The sequence below is a fragment of the Sciurus vulgaris genome (genome assembly GCF_902686455.1).
Source record: "Sciurus vulgaris genome assembly, chromosome: 15".
NCBI classification, from domain to species: Eukaryota; Metazoa; Chordata; class Mammalia; order Rodentia; family Sciuridae; genus Sciurus; species Sciurus vulgaris.
In genome coordinates this window covers 86,895,258-86,912,709 of record NC_136476.1, presented here as the reverse complement: position 1 = coordinate 86,912,709, position 17,452 = coordinate 86,895,258, and the positions used below count along the sequence as shown (strand labels likewise).

General features: G+C 55.9%; 2 protein-coding genes across 2 annotated transcripts in view; one reads left to right on the top strand and one right to left on the bottom strand.

The window, feature by feature from the left end:
• The window catches only part of DDX31 (DEAD-box helicase 31), a gene marked incomplete at its 5' end in the record, with an annotated part of 57,363 nt that extends 52,030 nt beyond the window's left edge, over positions 1 to 5,333 (top strand). The window contains 1 exon segment of the mRNA XM_079111703.1: positions 4,828 to 5,333. Coding sequence (XP_078967829.1) covers positions 4,828 to 5,005 — 178 coding nt within the window. The 3' untranslated portion in view covers positions 5,006 to 5,333.
• Positions 5,334 to 5,519: 186 nt separating this feature from the next.
• BARHL1 (BarH like homeobox 1) lies at positions 5,520 to 16,971 on the bottom strand. The gene is made up of 3 exons (XM_079111778.1): positions 15,565 to 16,971; positions 11,578 to 11,800; positions 5,520 to 10,014 (listed from the first exon to the last, which is right to left on the bottom strand). The coding sequence occupies exons 1-3, from the start codon at positions 16,028 to 16,030 to the stop codon at positions 9,720 to 9,722; spliced, it is 984 nt and encodes a 327-aa protein (XP_078967904.1). The 5' UTR covers positions 16,031 to 16,971; the 3' UTR covers positions 5,520 to 9,719.
• Between the last annotated feature and the right edge of the window lie 481 nt (positions 16,972 to 17,452).

Here is a 17,452-nt window from a genome sequence, read left to right as displayed (position 1 = left end):
CCCGGTGACCAAGGAGGGTTCCCATGCTCCTCAGTAGGTGAGACTCACTCCACCCTTGCTGGCTCTTTACCCAAGTCCTCTTCTGCAGGGGGAGAGGGTGAGGCGACTTGTCACATTCTCTCCAGGGGTGCCTGTTCCTGTCTTCTGACAGCCGCCCAAGCCCGTGGACGTCACTGCCTCTTCCTCCTCGCTCCAGAGAGGCACAGGCCATCAGAGAAACCTGTGACCAGCCTGAAGCCATCCAAGGTCACCAGTGTCTCCTACCTAGAATCATCGGAACTCAGGCATTTCTTCTAGTTAGAGGTCACTCCTCCTGGTCCAGGTCCTTCAGGACTTGCTGTGGCCCTGGATCATTTGTTTATAAGCAGAGTTCTTCACCTTGGAAAAATGTGTCCTCTGTCGGTGAGATTCAATTAATATAGCACAAGAGGAAAAGCCCTCGCAAAATCAAACTAGCTGAAAGCCAAAAGAGAGGTTTTTGTTAAGTAGATATTAAAATACTTGGTGATTTGGACATAGGGCAAAATTTATTTACTTTTTTCCTCTTTAAAATGAATATACAACTTTTTTCAAGTTATAAAAGTAATACACGCTCATTATAAAATTCAGGAAATAAAAGCTTAAAAGTCACTCTGCATTTATTAGACATAGGATTTTTTTCCTGTAACGAGGTCCTCGTTTGTCTAAAATCATATTGAACAAATTACCCTTTTTTTTTCCTCACTTCAGATCATTCACGGTGACTCTGAAGATGCACGCTGTCAGGGGTTTCAGTTTTGAAGTTTGAGATCATGTAAACATTGTTTTTATGTCAAAAATATTTTACACAAGCATCTCGCTCTGTGTAGAAACCACGGTGTGGTGGTGAGGTGAGGTGCGGACGCGGGCGCGCCTCCGGGTTCAGCTCTGCTGCCGGCAGCGCCCTGGCCTTGCTGCCTATGCTCTCTGCTCGCTTTCTTCACCACAGGGCTCGTGCGGTACCTACCAGGGACAGTGACTGTCCCCAGCATTGCTTGGCCAATTGACACGGTGCTGGTTCAACCTGCTCTGTGTTGCATCCGCCCTCACCGCAGCCTGGCGTCAGCCTGCGTGTTTCCACGCGTGCTCCCGGCAGACTGTGTTTTCATCACTCCTTGTCACCCGCCCCTTTTTATGTGTAGCCTGGAGAGGTGCTCAGTCTGCAGGAAGTGACCTGAAGGGCGTTTCACAGCTCCCCAGGCTGACGGGTTGGTGGCTGTCGTGGATAGCTCCTGGGACGAAATGATTCACTTCTCTATATCACACCTCAGAGCGGCCTGAGATCTAGATGAACTAAAGCAGTAGCAAATGAGAAGAAAATCTTCTTAAATATTCCTCAAATTCTAGAACAAAGACTTTTCTAAGTGTGACCCTAAACCCATAAAATATAAAAGAAAATGGTGGTAGACTTAAAATATATAAAACAACTTAAAAAGAAATCCCGTCCTCCAAGCCAGTGGTGCACACCTTTGATCCCTGCTACTCAGGAGGCTTGAGGCAGGAGGATCCCAAGTTTGAGGCCAGCATGGGAAACTTATCGAGACCCTGCTCAAAATAAGTAAATAGGGCTGGGGATGTGGCTTAGTGGTAGAGAACTCTGAGTTCAGTTCTCAGTACCAAAATAAATAATCCTAATCTATTAAAGAAGTGCCACTACCATCCAGGCATAGTGACGCACACCTGAAGTCAGCTACCTGGAGCTGAGCAGGATGATTGCATGGGCAGTTTAGCAAGATCTGCCTCAAACTAAACATTGCTGGGCTGGGAAGGAGCTCAGCGGTAGAGACCTTGCCTCGCACGTGTGGGGCGTGGGTTCAGTCCCCAACAGCAGCCACTGGGAAGCCTGCCCTGTGATGGCTTTGACCTGGGAAGAGCCTGTGAATGTGCCCATTGTGGAGAGAAGACCCACAGTCCCTCCAGTGGCCCACCTGGCAGGGTGTAGCCGTCCATTAGACTGCGATTTCACCTTCCTGGCAGTGCAGGTTGGCGCCAGCCTGTCCTGCTGAGTGATCCAGCCTAGGCCAGGGCAGTGGGCAGGTCTGTGGCCTGCCCTGTGAGTGAGTCTTGGTTAGATAAACGGATCTGTTGCTTGGTGACCCAGGATCACTGCCGTGGAAGCCTTTGGGGGTGGGGAATCTGGGCAAGGAGGGCACAGGTCCCTGGAGGAGCGCAGCTTGGCAGGAGAAGGTTTGCCCGCCCGCCATGTGCTCGCTCTGAGCCGGCTTCAGCTCTTCACTGAGGCCTTAGAACAGAGAGGACCAGGGTCGGCCTGATGCTCTCCCACTGAGGAGCTGCATCCCGAGTCAAAAGGACATTGATTAGAGAAGGACACGTGATGGTCATGTGCAAAGGTCAGCAAGACTGGCTCCTAGACTTCCTTCTGGGGAATTGGGGGGGTCGGAACTAGGACCTGTGCACACTCAGTGTCCCGTTCACCCGAGCCACCCCGGCCTTGGCCACACGCTCCTGGGGGCACTCTCTTGCCACGCAGCACCTTTCTTGCTAAACGTCCCTGTTCAGTGGCTCCGCGTGCCTGGCTCGCCTTCCTCTGCCCCGTGCACAGCTGCCCCTTGTTCCTGTATTGACTGCTGCTGGGGCCCGGCGCCCCTATGCAGGCACTCTGCCACTGAGCCCCACCCCAGCCCTGTTTTAAATTCCTTATTTTGAAACAAGGTCTCAACTAAGGTCCCTAGGGCCTCAAACTTTCAATTCTGCCAGCCTCCCAAGTAGCTCTCTTCTCTCCTTCCTTTTGGAGGAGGTCAGGGGCTGTGCATGCTGGGCACGTGCTTGGCCCAGCCCTCACGGTGCTACAGGCGTTGTGTACCGGTCACCGGGTGAGGTCCTGGTGTGACTGCTTTAGCACTGGCAGCACCACCGTTGAGGTGCTGGAGCTTATGCTGGGGAGAATATTCTGACTGATATTTTGCATATTTTGAGACTCAGGTTGTTACATTTAAAATCATACACACTGTGAGCACCTGGCTTCAGAGGAGGGGAAGGAGCAGCGCTCCTCCTGTCAGAGTCTTCCCTGTCTGTCATGTAACCTGACTGAAACACGCTGCAAGCACAAGAAGTGGCAGCCTTCCACTTGGAGCAGGGCGAGGGCTCCCCGCCACAGGGCCCGTCTTGCCCTCCCGCCATGCTGCCGCCTCAGACCTCCAGGGGACGCTGGCCGCTCAGCCCTCACCGGAGGGCGCAGGTGCAGCAGCTCCGGGAGGTGGGGAGCCTCAGTTCCTCAGTCTGCCTGGTTGGTCGGGGCTGGCTTGCTGGCCTCACAGAGCCTGGTGAGCCCCGTCCTCTGCGTCTCCCGCCCTTCCTCGCCTACGGCTTGCCACTGTCCTGCTCCAGTCCTCAGTGACCAGCTCCTGGCCCTCTCTGCCCTGCTGAGCCCCCGGAGACCTCAGAGCGTGGTCATTTCTGCTCCTGGGCCAGCCGGGTGAGAAGAGCCCACATAGGCTGAGTCCATATCGGCCTCTGGGTCTGCCATCTGGTGGTCTTCCCAGATTTCCCCCCTCCAGGCTCCCTGCCCTCACCTGAGAGGTGAGGGTGACAGTCGTCCCTGCCGTGGGGCGAGACTGGGAGGTGACATGCACTGAAGGGGACACTGCTGCCTGTCTCTAGCCTTTGCCCTGAACCCCCTCCCTGGCACACCACAGTATGGCACCTGGCCACTGTCTCCCGAGCGGCGTGTCAGTGGGGAGAGCGCCTGCAGGATGGGGCCATCAGCAGGCGTGAACTGCTGCAGCCCGTGGCACTGGGCCGCACTCTTGCTCAGGCGAACAGCATGGTGTTTGTCTTGTTTCAAATTCCTGGGTTTCAGGGCAATTCTGTTTTATTTTGACCACAATTTCAGTCCAGTTCATCCTCTGATTTTTACGACAGAGAAGACAGTGGCACGTGTCAGCTGCCCTTAGTGCGTGCTCAAGCACGCTGTCCAGGACACTGCGTGGTCTGGCTACAGGAGTCGGCGGAGGCTTACAGGGCACCGTTTCTCCTGTTCTGCTGGAAACGCTTTGCTCCTGTTTCCATGATTCTTCTGAATGTGGTTGAACGTGCACAGATCTCCTCTGCTCTGATCAGCTGTGAGGCGGCTGTCTTTTGAGCAGTTTCTGTGATTCAGCATCTGAAATTGCTTTCAGCTGTTGGTATGGATTAAGATGGGGAGGGACCTAGACCGCTGGGAAGGCTCTGGCCTGGGCTCCACACAGGCGCTGGCCAGCCTACACCCTGAGCCTGGCCTTGCAAGGTTAGAAACATTTTTAAGAATCCCTTCAGGCAGCAGTGGACATCTGTGATTGACACCCATCTTCCCTTGGACCCAGCAGGGCTTGTGGTCCTGATGGGTCCCTGTCCTAGAGGGCTGTGTACTGAGGCCTGCCGGTGCCCGGAGGGTGCTGCGCACTTTGAACTGCATCAGGGTCACTAGAACGCCAACAGGTCTCGTTGTTTCATGTTGTTGAGTTTTCGGTGGGTTTTCCGATCCTTTGGCAAACGGCTGTATCACACACCTCGTTTGCCATCAGAGTATGAGGATGTAGAGTTCTTCTCTTTTTTTTCCTCATGAAAACAACACAGAACAAAGCCTCACTTTTAAAAATGCCATGATATTTTGCACCATTATGAAAATCTGTCAGCGCCGTATCTAATCTTCTGGTGCATAGAATATCAAAACAAGCACCATTGAAGGGATCGTGCTTCTATTAATGCAGAAATGTCAGCTTCCCGTCTCAGAGCCAGCTGCGCCAGCCTCTTTCCAACAGGAGGAAAACATGCTAAAGTTTCTTTCCCTCTGCTGTCTCTGTCCTCCAGGCCCGACCTTCGGAAGAAGACCCAGAGCACACACCACCTCTCCCAGGTCCTGCGCTCTGAATATGCAAGCGGTCTGGAGGCTGCGGGAGGAGGCAGGAAGGCAAAGTGGACAGGAGGCCAGCCCCAGAGGGAAAAGAGAACCTCTCCTTTGAGCCAGAAAACCCCAGAAGACAATTGAGAGACAGCAGAGCTTCCGGAAAGTTTTTTTGTTTTTAATCTCCCTCCATAGGACTAGGCCTCCGAGTGGCTCTAGAGGCCTGTTCTCATCAGAGGAGGCTTCTGAAAAACAGCCTGCACCTCTTTCTTGGATACGCAGACTTCAGGACTCGGGCACCACAGCCAGCCCTGACCCCTCGTGGGTAGAGGAGCCCTGGATGAGTGGGTGGGGTGGGGCAGCCAGCAGTGCCAGCTAGCCAGGTGACTGCAGAGGAGAGGGCTCGTGTGTGCTTCCTCAGTGCCAGACACCCACCACCTTGCCTCAGACTTCGTGGCGCCGAGTCCACAGTGACGGGTCTTGCACATCCATCCTGGCCCTGTTCCAGAGAAGCTGCACAGCTGGACTTCTGCCCTGCCCACACAGGGTGTTGGCATGAATGGCGTGAAACAGGATGTTAAAAACGACTTGCATTTGTACAAAAAAGTATCCGTCAAGTAATTATTTTCTTAAAGTATGGCTGCTTTTTTGCAAAGAACTGAAAGAAGTCTGGGTCAAAACACAAATGTGCTTGCAGTGGCGGGGCCCTCTGCTTCTCTGTCACCACGGTCTCGCCTGGTGTGTAGACTTCCCCCTCGTGCGCTGGGGAGCTCACTCGGGGCTGGCTGACTCTGTTGCCTTTTTATTACTCGCCTTTGAAGTCAAAAGCACCGGTGCCTGGGCTTTTCTTCCCATCAGATCCCATCTTGCTTTCAAGAAAGGTCTGGGGTCTTTGTGTTGTGACCCAGACCCCAGCTGCCCCCCCTCCCCGGCTATTGTGTTTTCTGGGAGGTTTGAAAGAGAACCCCTGGAGCGTATTGATTTCCCAATAAATGTAAGATTCGGACATTACAGAGGGGTCCACAAGAGAAAGGGTTGAAAGCCAGGCCCCGCTCTGGGCCTCGCCTGTTCCTTCCACTTGTTTTCCTTCCTCTGCAATTACAGGCACAGCCCCCCATGGCTTTCCCAGGACAGAGCAGAGGTGGCACTTCAGTGGCCCCCGCAATTCCACAGGAACCGGGTGGGCAAGGGGTCAGGGCAGCTCCTCACCGTGCTTATGGCTGGTCACAGCCATAAGTGGAGATGGGTGGATTTCACATGGTTTGGACAAGAAAGGGAGGGATGGGACTTTCATGGCTGAAACCCCACTGTGAGGACAGGGTGCACTATTGGGATGACCAGTGGGACCCCGCAGCACACCGTCCACGGAAGGCCACTGGCAGAGCCCTTCACTCCTTGGGGAGCAGTGTTAGAACTTTGCAAAGTGTACTGACTCTGATTCCAGCACATCATCGGTAACTATTAGGTGAGGGTCTGCTTCTAAGTAAAGTCAACATATTGCCATCTTAATAAAGAAATGTAGATTTAGGGTTAATATTATCTAAATTTAAATAACTCTAAAATAAATCTCTTACTATGGCTCCTGACAGATTATACATTTCAGGCATCAATTAGGCAAAGCTTTAGCCTGATTCCACTGTACACGTTCTAATGTGTGTATCTTTAATCATGCCCCTCTTCCTAATTTCCCAAACTTACCCATTTATGACATAAGCCTGGTTGCCATATTAAAGTCACAGAGAATTTGGACATTTACTGCGGTGTGGTGGCCTTAAAGCTTTCCCCCTACCAGCTGGCAGAAGGCTCTTTTGGAATCCAGAACATCTCCATGTTGCAGCGCTAGCCGCCGCCTGTCTTCTGAAGGCCCCCATTCCCACGCACTGAAGGGCAAAGAGCCCTTGGCGAGCCACTAAGCCTGCTGATGCAATGCAAGCAGGCTAACGGATGCTCGGCTAAGGACAGTTTTGACAAAGCCCAGAGGTCTCCTTTGATTTTTTTCAGCCCCTCCTCCAGGGGAAAGGAGGGGAGATTCTGGGAGAAAGGGTTATGAACAGGGCCTCCCAAGGCAGGTGCACTGCACAGTGCCAGTGGCCCCACACTTGGTAAGAGCGCTTTCCACGGACAAACTGCCTTGCTCAGGACGGCTGTTTGGCTGGTCTTGCTCAGTCGCCTCCGTAACCATTCACCTTACCTGTTCCTCCACTGGGAAGCCAGAGCAAGACCCATCTGGGTAGGCAGTGGGCCTTCTTAGGAAAGCCGGTTCAGATTCTCTGGCGACTCCCAAAGCTGCAAGAGGGCGAGAGGGGGTCTGAACTTCCAGCAGTTGCCCCGCCCTGTTGCTCCAGGGTTGTGGAAGGCAGAGGAGGCAGCTTCTCACACCCGCCTGTCATTCCTACTGCTGGGGGTCTCGTCCCCCGCCCCTTCAAATGAAGGCTCACCCACCCGCAAGGTTGGGAACAGAAACCAATTTGGCCTTCTAAACAGATGGAAGCAGAAGCCCACCTCACCGCTAAGGTTGTGAGGTTATTATTACATGGGATATGCAGGACAATTTAAGATATTGTAATTATAAACTTGTAGGGAAGCCTTGTTCTTCATTAATGTAAGATATGAAATCGCCTCTGAGGTACAAGGACGATTACATAGTTGAGAACGTGTCTGTGATTCACACTGCGGCTGTGTAAACGTAGGGTGGCTGCTCCAGCCTACCCCCTCCACGCCACAAAATGAAAAGCACACCGCTGCAAGTTGTCCTTTGATAGATTTTTAATATGATTTTAAAGAGTTTTGTTTGGTCTCATTCTTATTCAATGAGATTAATTTAAAGCACTTATCCCCTGGGTTTAAGTCAATCCATGTAGGATTTGGGCAGGGTTTGTTGCATGGGGGGTTTTGTTTGCAGGAGGCTATGAGAGACTCCTTTCCCACTTCATTAACCCTGAGTTGGGGACAGTCCCCCCTCGCCCCCCACCAAAGCCAGAGCTGGGGATTTACCAGCCCCCATTCACATGCAAAAGAACTTGAAAGCCGAGGGGCTCCTTGACTTAATTAGCTGCTGTGCATTTTGCAAAATTAGAATAATACCCTCACCATCCCAGGAAAGAAAGGCCAGGGTTCGAGGGGGCTGGGCGGGGAGGAAACTGTAGCAGGCCCAAGTCTGGTTTGTGGGGTCATAGAACATGCCCCTCATCTCCCTGTCTCTCCCCTCTCCCAAGCACTCCTGCCAGGAAGGGCTGGGGGCAGGGGGCTTGACTCCCGGACACCCAAACTTCCCAGCCTTGGGCATTTTGCTGCAGGGAGAGGAGCACCTGTGCCTGACCTTAGAGCGAATGGGATGGTCTCAGGAGGTGACCTTGGCCCTTTGAACGTGATCTGCAGGCCTGGAGTCTGGCTGGGGACTCACCCCCGTCCCTCCCCTGGGATCCTGGAGCCACGGCCGGTGGTGGGAAGCGGCAGGCATGGGTTAGACACTGGGATCTGACTCCCCTCTGGGCCTCGTTCCAACTTACTCCCGGGGCGAAGGGGGCAGTGGAGGATGCGAGAGGGGTTTACCGATGAGACGTCAAGGTCCGTGGATACCGCCCGGTCGGTCCTACCGGGCACAGGAGACCAGGAAGCCGCCTTGGCGCCCGCAAGCGTCAGAGCCGGGGGGCGCCGGGCGGAGGAGGGTGGGGTGATGAGGTAGCAGCTTCGGAGTCCATCTGTCGGCCCCACGCCCGGCAGGCCGGTCACCAGCTGCCGGCGCCCTCGCCTCGGCCAGATGAGTCGGCTCAGCCAGGGCACTGCAGCCCGGCCTGCAGCCGAGAGGGAGGCCGGGCGCTGACCCCCGCCGCCGACCCCCGCCTCCCGGTCCCCAGGACCGCTGGGAAGGACGAGGAGCCAGATGGAGAGGAAGGGGGAGGCGGAGGGCAACCAGCTCGCCTCATTGTAGAGATGGGAAGACTGAGGTCCGGTGGGGGAGACCCCTGCCCAAGACCCTGCGAGTCTAGTCAGGTCCCTACACGCCCACAGCGCCCTGGGAGGGGAGAACCCGTTTCCTTTCTGAAGATGGCAGGGAACAGCAGCGAAGGTTCCTGCCACCGATGGCAGAGGCCTGAGCGCGGACCGACGGACGCGAGCGCGGACAGGCGCCAGGTCATTTGTAAGAAGTTTATTTAGACATTTAAAAAAGAGAGAACCCAAGAGGCCTGGCTGCCCCGGGGACCGGGGACCCGGGCGGAGGTGGAGGCGGGGCCGGGGCGGCGGCGAGCCCTCGGCCCTTCCTGCCCCACCCAGAGGGAGGGCACAGGCCACAGACTCACTGGTTCACGGACACGGTCACGGCTCATGGGTCACGAATAAATAACTTCATATACACTTTGCACACGGTATGTACAGCTCAGCCGCGGCCTCGGCGCCGGCAGCCAGGGCCGGAGGGGACTCCGCCGCCGCTCCCCAGCCGAGTCCGAAGGGGCGCGGGGAGATGGTGTCCCCGGGGAGCAGGGAAGGGCAGCGGGAGGGAGCGAAGCACGGGCCACCCCCGCCCGCTCCTGGCGGCGGGAAAGGGGCGCCTGGGGGAGCGGGCAGAGCCGGGAGGGCTGGAAGCGGGCGGAGACGCGGACGTACTTCGGTGGGTGGAAGTGGCCCCGGCGAGCGGCCGGAGAGAGGACGCCGAGGGGTAGGGAGCCGCAGTCTGCGGTCGGGGCCTCGGTGGACTTGGCATTTGACCCTTCGGGGGACACTGGGTAGGGCGCCACGGAGGGCCGGGCCGCCCGCGCCCCGGGGCGTCGAAGCCCGCGCGCTCGGAGAGGCGGGCGAAAGGGGCGGGCGCCGAGCGCGGCCCGAGGCCCCGGAGCGCGGCCGGGGGCGGGCGGGCGCCTCACCGAGGCTGCGCGGCGCGCGGGAGGACGCCGGCCAGCGGGGGCAGCGGCGGGGGCGGCTCGCTGGCGCCCTGGAGTCCGTGGATGAGGATGCGGGGCACCAGAGGTCTCTGGAGGGCCGGCGGCGGCGCGCTGGGGCCGCGGTACAGGTAGAGCGCGGCGCCCGGGTCCAGGTTGGAAACCAGACTCTGAGGGTAGAAATAAGGCGACGGGAACATCCGCTGGAGCGCTGAGTAATTGCCCGCCTCCGCCAGCAGCTCCAGCCCGACGGCTGTCTGTCGCTTCCATTTAGTCCTGGGGACCGAAATAAACGCGTACGGCGGGGTCAGAGCGAGGCCACTCCTGCCACTCCCGAATGCTTGGCCCAGAGAGCCTGCAGGGAGGCCAAGAGGCTCTATTTGCTAATAAATAAACAAGCGCCGACACTGTTCACAGGCATTACACGCACGTCTCGTTTAATCTCTCACTGGTCTTCCATGGCTATTATCCCCATTTTGCAGAATAAAAAACTGAGGTTTAGATCCATTTTTGTGATGGTCTGGGAAGCAGCAAAGCCCAGGTTCTAAGCCAGGCTTTCCCACCCAAAGCTGGGCTATAATCTCGCCACATTCTGCCCAGGCCATCACAGCCCTTGGAGCTGGGTGCTGAGGCTCCCCGCCACCAGCCTAAATGTCCCTGGGAACCTTATGAAGGCAGAGTGTCCAGGAGACAGCATCAGAGACAGCGGGGGTCCTGCCACCCCTCGAAGCAAGCCCCATGAGGTAACCTGTGGCTCCAAGGTGGCAGGCCCAGCACACACCTTCCGGGGTCAGCCAAGTTGCCACACCTCCATACGCATACCACCCCTGGACACCCAAGTCTGAGTCTGGGGGCCAACCCTGTATCCAGTAAGGCCTGAGGTTGGAAGGTCACTAGGCAGTCTATGAACCTGGATAGTTTAGAGAAGTCAGGCCTGTGACCTGGGCTCACCTGCAGATGAGACTGGGCAGATCATTCTGGGTTCCACTGAGGTGGGCTCAGCCACACCAGCCCATCTCCCTCTCTGAATTATTCATCATCATCATAATTGTGTAATTACTGCAACGGGCCTTAATTATTGATGCCCGGAGCAGTAATCATATTTATTATTAATGGGGCTACGTGTTCTGAGGCTTGTTTATAGAAAGCACCATTCCTGCCTCCACTAAGTATGTGAGCCACTGTGGGCACACAGGACAGTGAGTTGTATATCGGTGTGTGTCTCTGTGTGTGTGTGTGTGTAAATCCTGCAAATGTATTTGGGAGGAAGATTGGGAAAATGGTTCGAGACCAGTGCCCCAACACCAATTCCACAGTCACTCTTCCCAAGGAGCTGGGGCAAAACCAGTCTACCCTTGGGAATGCCTTTGTGGCTGGAGACACTGGGGAGGCTGGAAGAGCCCAGCAAAAGCTGCTGCAGGGCCACAGCTGCCTGGACAGGCAGGACTACAACACTGGCACTCTGCTGCCTGCTGGTCCTCTCCTGCAGGGCTCTTGTGGGGTGAGGTGGACACCGTTCCACGCCCTGGGGCTTCCACCAGAAGAGCTCAGGGGTTCTGGTGGGGGCTGGGGGAAAGCCCAGGCTGGGGTGGGGGCAGGGCTTGGACCTCAGATGGCCCATGTGCCTGACCACCTGTCTTGGTTTGTGAGTCTAGTCTCTTTTCTGTCCTTCACTGTGGGATTTGGGGCTAAGCCTTCTCCCCTCAGGCCCTCAATTTTCCCACTTTTACTGAATGGGGCGACTCAGGGCCCTTCCTTAGGGCCAGAAAGTGAACTCCCGGTCCCCTCAGGAGCTGCTAGGGGAAGGCCCCGCCCAGCCCCTCGCGGAGGGAGCCTCACCTGCGGTTCTGGTACCAGGTCTTGACCTGCGTGTCGGTGAGGTTGAGCGAGGCGGCCAGCTCCATGCGGTCCTGCACGCTCAGGTACTTCTGCCGCTCGAAGCTGCGCTCCAGCTGCGCCAGCTGATGGTCTGTGAAGGCGGTGCGCGCCTTGCGTGGCTTCTTCAGGCGCACTGGGGGACTGTCCCGAGAGCTGGAGATTTCGCGGTCTCCCTCCTCCTTCACTGCGGAGACAGTGGCGAGTCAGTGCGGCCCGCCGGCTCGTGGTGCAAACGCGACCCGGGACATCGGTGGCCCCGCAGCACCCAAGCGCGTGGGGACCAAGGCACAGCCTTTACAGCCGGGACTTCCGAGCCCCCAAAACAGGGCATGAGCCCTGACTGAGGGGGACGCCGGCGGGAGAGCAGGAGGCCGAGACTTTCTGGCAGCTCCGGAGAGAAGGAACCCTAAGCCGCGTTCTCTCCGCTGCGCCCCTGCGCTGCGCTGGCGCTCACTGCGCAGAGAAGCGGAGCCGCAGAAGGGAGCCGCACCGACCCTGCGGGGAGGGCACCCCGGGTTCCCGAGGATGGGCTCCGCCGCATCTGGGCCGCATTCGCCGGGCCGGTCGGTGAGGGGAAGGGAGAGAGCTGAAAGCTGGGGTCCGGGGACAAAACCCGCGTGGAGGGACGAGAGCCTGCTCACCCGCAGCAGTTCGTTGTCCTGAAGAACAAAATCATCGCGCAAACACCACACGTGGCCCCTGTGTGGCTACGAATCTATGGTAATCGTTTTCCCCACCCTAATGCCGCTTATGAACTTGGGCGCGGCGGAAGGCCGGCGCCGGGGTCTGCCGGGAAAACAGCTGCGTCCGCGCCCGGTGTGCGCACAGCCAGGTCTGCGCTGCCTTAGGTTTCGTTGTCATTTCAGTGCCCACAGTGGCTCCCACTACGCCCAGGCGCGGAGACCTCGTTAGTCCCTCGATGGGGACAGAACAGCACCGGGGTCCCTGCTCTGAGTTCCGAGGATGAAACCGACACGGGTGCTTTCCTTTTTCCCCTACTTTGTTTCAGGGTAGGGGTTGACTGTCAGAAAGCGCACACTTAATCCAACAAGCCTGACGCTCTCCCTCCTTATCCCCCCAAAGAGACCGTAAAACCAAACAGGCCACTTCTCCAAAACTGAGGGTACGGGCTGGGGCTCCCCGACCCTTCTTTTTTTAAATTTCTTTTATGACGAGTTTCATTGTGTGTGGCGTTTGCAGTGACTGGGTTCAGCTGAATGCGCGAGTTGACTTCTCTCTGTAGGAAACAATAATCCGGTTAATTGAGCCACTAGGGAGCGAAGCTTTTCAGCCGGAAAGGCAGCACCACCCGGTGCTGGAGCCTGGCAGGAGAGGGTGAGGCTTTCTGCCCGCCGCTTCAGGTGGGCACAGGCAGTTCCTGGCCGGCAGGATGGCCTTCTTGAGGACACAGCCACTGCCAGAGATGGGGTTGTTAGGGTGAAAAGGAACACGAGTTGGGTTCGTGCATGCTGATAAAGTTTAAGCAAGTTTCGGGAAAGAATTAACCAAACCTCAAACTCAGTATTACAGAAATCTTCCTTTTTGACCTACTGACCAGGGCTATTTATGAAAATCCCCCACTCAGGAAGAGCAGGTCAGCTACTGGGTTTTTTTTTTTTTAGAAACTCCAAGAGCTCTCCAGCAAAGCTTGGAACCTGTTGGCTGCTCTGCCTCAGCCTGGGGGCAGACTCAGCCAGCGGGGCCTCCCCTTCCCAGACTTAGGTCTGGAAGCTACATCTCAATGTGCCAGCGACCTCTCCCTGTCTGGAGCAAAGGTCTGGTTTGTTTTTTCCTGCACCTTGACTACCATCCATACTGACAAGGACAGCTGCCTTCGGAGATGGGCTTCCCCCTTGACTTCGTTTAATGTTTGTTTGAGAAGCCTTTGGTACCAGAAACTTATGTTGAAATTGGCCTCCCCGCCTCCTGCCCCATGCCCTCCTTGAAGGAAATGACTCAGCGTGGACAGTGGTTGGGGAGGTGATCATTTAAATGCCCCACTGACTGACTTCCCTGGCTGGCTCCATGTGTCAGTCTGAGCCAAACTTACTAACTCCCGAAAAAGTCACCTCCACGTTTGGGAAACATTCCAGGCATAGCTTCTGCCACTCAAGTCCCTCCTCCCTTTTCCACTTCAAGGCTTTTTAGTTGCAAAGGCAGCAGTACCTAAGGGTGGGGAAGACCTACCCCCGCTGCTCCAAACCTATATAAGTGATACGTGGACAGCCGGCCCTCGTCACCTCCCTGATCAGATATCATCAGGGACAGGAGAAGAAAACTGATATTCCAATTATCTTAAATTAAACCTCTCCTAAAATTCCTACTAGGGCAAAGACAAGCAAGGAGGCACAAACCAAACTAACTGCACGGTGAGCTGGAGGTTCTTGTCCCTGCTCTAACCACAAAGCTGGGGGGGGGGGGTGGAGATTGTTGCAAATTGTAAATAAACATGATGTTATAAATTATATTCACACACACACACACCCCGCCAACACACACACCTGTCTTTCTCCAAAGCAAGTTTTCTTTGCCTCTCTAAACAGGCCCTGGGGGAGGAGCAAGGGTCTGTGGTCCAAGGTCCAGCATGCCTTTGGATCTCTTCCTGGGTGCTCTGTTTTAACCTGCCCATTTTCTAGGGATGACTAGTCTAACCTGGCTGAAGGAGTTTTCATACATTTACATGGGGACATGGAGACCAGTAGGATGTGGAATAAGACCCTAGATGATTTTCAATTTGGAGTCAGGGTCTGTCCCCAAATGAATTCTTAATATTCTGTGTAAATGAGACTTCCTAAATTTTTATGAGGGCTTGGTAAAAATAGGAGATAAGAAATGCAGCCCCCTGAGACAATGAAAGAGTTGCCTTTATAGGGAAATTTTGTCTTGTGAAAAGAATTCCAGAATTCTGAAAGAACTATGAGCAGCCCATGCAAACTCCTAGTTTTCTGCAGGATGGAGACGGGGGTCTCTCCCCGAAGCCCTGGTTCTCCTCCTCACCTCTGCCTCTTGACTTCTTCCCAGAAATAACTTTATGCCTCTAGCCCCCACAGATAGCTAAAGTCGAGGTAGCAGCCGAGGAGCAGAAACAAAATTAAGAAATTCTCTTCTTCTTCCCTCCGCTCTTTCCTTCTTTCTTCTTTCCTTCCTCCCTTCCTTTCTCCTCAATCCTGATCTCACCTCCCTCTTTAAGAGGGAACAAAAAGGGAACAGCGACAACGAAAATTCACAGGGTGCTAAGGCAGCGAAGGGGCAGCAGCTCACGCCTACAACCTGGATTGCTCAAAGCACTGAAATCCAAACAACACTGTGCAGTGTGGTGTCCTTCCCTCTGCACCAGACCTCCCAACCCGTACCAGACCGACTGTTGGACACCTCGACACAATTTCTCCTTTGAAGTGAGCCTGTTCTTCCGCATGGTTCACAGGGACCAGATAGCACTGTGCCCAATGGGAGGGAAAGCCCAGTTTCCGTTCTCATCGGGAAATTCAAATTAAAGATCAGAAAATGCTGACTACCCAGGACTCCAGTCGAAATTTTCCTGCCAGGCTTCGGCTTCTACAGAGCTGCACCCTTTGGGCCTCCCATTGCTGCGGGGCCTCTTCTTAGAGCCACTGGCCAGATAGGAACCTGCTGCTGTCCATTAGTACCACTGGTGGAGGGTGCTGGGCCCACTCCAAGTTTACAAAGTTTATTTTGTGCATTTTGGGGCTCTCTCCTCGGGCACACAATATCCCTCTCCAGCTCCCACTCTTTCCCCTGGACTCTTTGTTGCTCAGGAATACACCCAAGGGCCTGGTCGAAAGGTTCAAACAAAACCAACTGCTCCGTCAGGGCCCTGGGGAGCTCTGGGCTGAGAATGTGCATGTCTCTGCATGCGTACACTCAAGTTTTAAATGGCAGATTTCAGAAACACACCGTCCCCCAAGTTTTTGCCTCCTGTTTTCTTACCTTTATACTCAGAGTCCGACGAGGCGTTGCTGCCACTTTTGTCCAGCTTGTCTCTAAAGTCCTCCCCGGCCTTGGCCGAAAGGCGACTCCCAGGCTCAGGGGCTGCTGGCTGCCCGCTGCTAGAGTAAGGTGCACAGGCCGCGAGTGGTTTGCAGTCGGCAAGGATGTCCCTGATCAGAAAGGAGGAGGTGACGGTGCGAGACTGGGCCGGGGCTGAGAGCTGCCCCGGCTGCAGGTGGGAGTCCAAACCTGGGCCCGATGCCCCGCCAGGCCGCGGGGTGCCCGTCTCCAGACAGTCCCTTCCTGGCGAGGCTGGTGAAGAGCAATCGCTGCTGCTCTCCGAGCGTGGACTCAGCTCCAAGGGTGAGCGGCAGTCCCCGAGCAAGGGGTCCCCCTTGGGAAGGGCGGGGCTGCCCGCGCGGTGGGAGAGAATGGAGTCGATCCCAAAGCCATTGGAGCCTTCCATAGCCAAGCTGCGACCTGTCCTCCCCCAAAGCTCCCCACCCACCCCCAACCCCAGCCGCCGCTGCCCCTGCCCCTAGCTGCGGGCTGGCATGGGGAAGGCGGGCAGGGAGCCTGTGGGCACCTTGGACAGAGTTCAGCCTTGGGGGAGCTCTGGAGCTCGGGGCCAACCTCCTATGCGCATTAGATCCAAAAGGGCTCAGCGCGTCTTCTGCAGCATCGCGCGGAGCCGCCGAGCCGAGGGGGGGTGGTGGGAGTGTCAGGGAGGAAGGGGAGGAGGGCGCGCCAAGTTGGGGAGAGCAAAGGGGGAGAAGGACGGCCTGAGGGCCCCTTTGGCACAGAAGATACGCGAGAATGTTGGAATCTAAATAAAGAACGGCTTTTCGAAAATCCAAACCGTACGCGTCCTCCAGGCAAGCGGTGACCGAGGGCAGCGGGGTCAGCACCGCGGATAGCAGCGGGCCTGGGCTGCGCTACCAGCCTGCGGAACCGAGCGCACCTGGCGGCGTCAGCACCGCGGATAGCGGCGGCGGCGGCCCGCGGCTCATGACGCTCCACCTGGCCAGGGAGGTCCTCTCTCCGCGCTCCGCCGCTCCAGGGACCCGTCAGCACCGTGGACAGCGACTCGCGGCTCCGAGACTGCAGCTCTCCGCCGTCCTCCGCGCGCGCCTTCGCCTCCCCCCCTTCCTTTAAAAAATGAACTTGTGTCACTTTTACTTTGGGGCTGGGTTTTTTTTTGTTGTTGTTGATTCTCTCTTTTTTTTCGTTGTGTTGTGTTTTTTTTAAACGGGACTCGCCCACGTGTCCCCGGAGTGATGACGCTGATTGGCTCTGGCCGATTTTGGGGGTGATGTCACGGCTCCGCAAGCCGCTGCCCGATTCCTTTTCAGTTTGATTAAAAGAGACACTGAATTAATTACAGCACAGACCCAACTGTTTACCGGCGATTTCCACACGGTTTGCTTTCATTAGGCCGGTGATGAAGCCCCTAATGAGGGTGATTAGCCGAGGGGGGTACAGGCTGGCGGGAGGAGGACCGAGCCGGCCTGCGCTGCTGCTGGGTTGGGATGTGCTGTTTTCAAAGCGTTCCCCGACCCTTTCTCACGATTGTTCAAGTTACTGGTCCGTGATTCTGTAGTAGACCATTTTTGTCCCCACTTTTTCTTCTTCCAGTGGACAGAGGTATTAAACCAGCGGAAAAAAGAAGTGTGTGTGTGTGTGTGTGTGTGTGTGTGTGTGTGTGTGTGTGTGTGTAGAGGGAGAGAGAGAATCCCTTTCGTAGTTTGAGGAAGAAATTTTAATTTCTCTTGTTTTCAGGGCGTTTCTGTTGAGTTCTAGATGTGTCCCGTGTAGGACAATTTGCAAGCCTCTTCTTCTGGTCTCTTTGGACCCTGAAGTCCCGGGTGGGTGGAGAGGCCCGGGAAGT

Excerpts from the sequence above, each read along its gene's own strand:
- BARHL1 (XM_079111778.1), bottom strand. The coding sequence starts at position 16,030 with ATGGAAGGCTCCAATGGCTTTGGGATCGACTCCATTCTCTCCCACCGC. Across the intron at positions 11,801-15,564 it reads GTCGGACTCTGAGTATAAAG|TGAAGGAGGAGGGAGACCGC; the intron begins GTAAGAAAACAG and ends CTGTCTCCGCAG. Across the intron at positions 10,015-11,577 it reads ACCTGGTACCAGAACCGCAG|GACTAAATGGAAGCGACAGA; the intron begins GTGAGGCTCCCT and ends TTCGGTCCCCAG.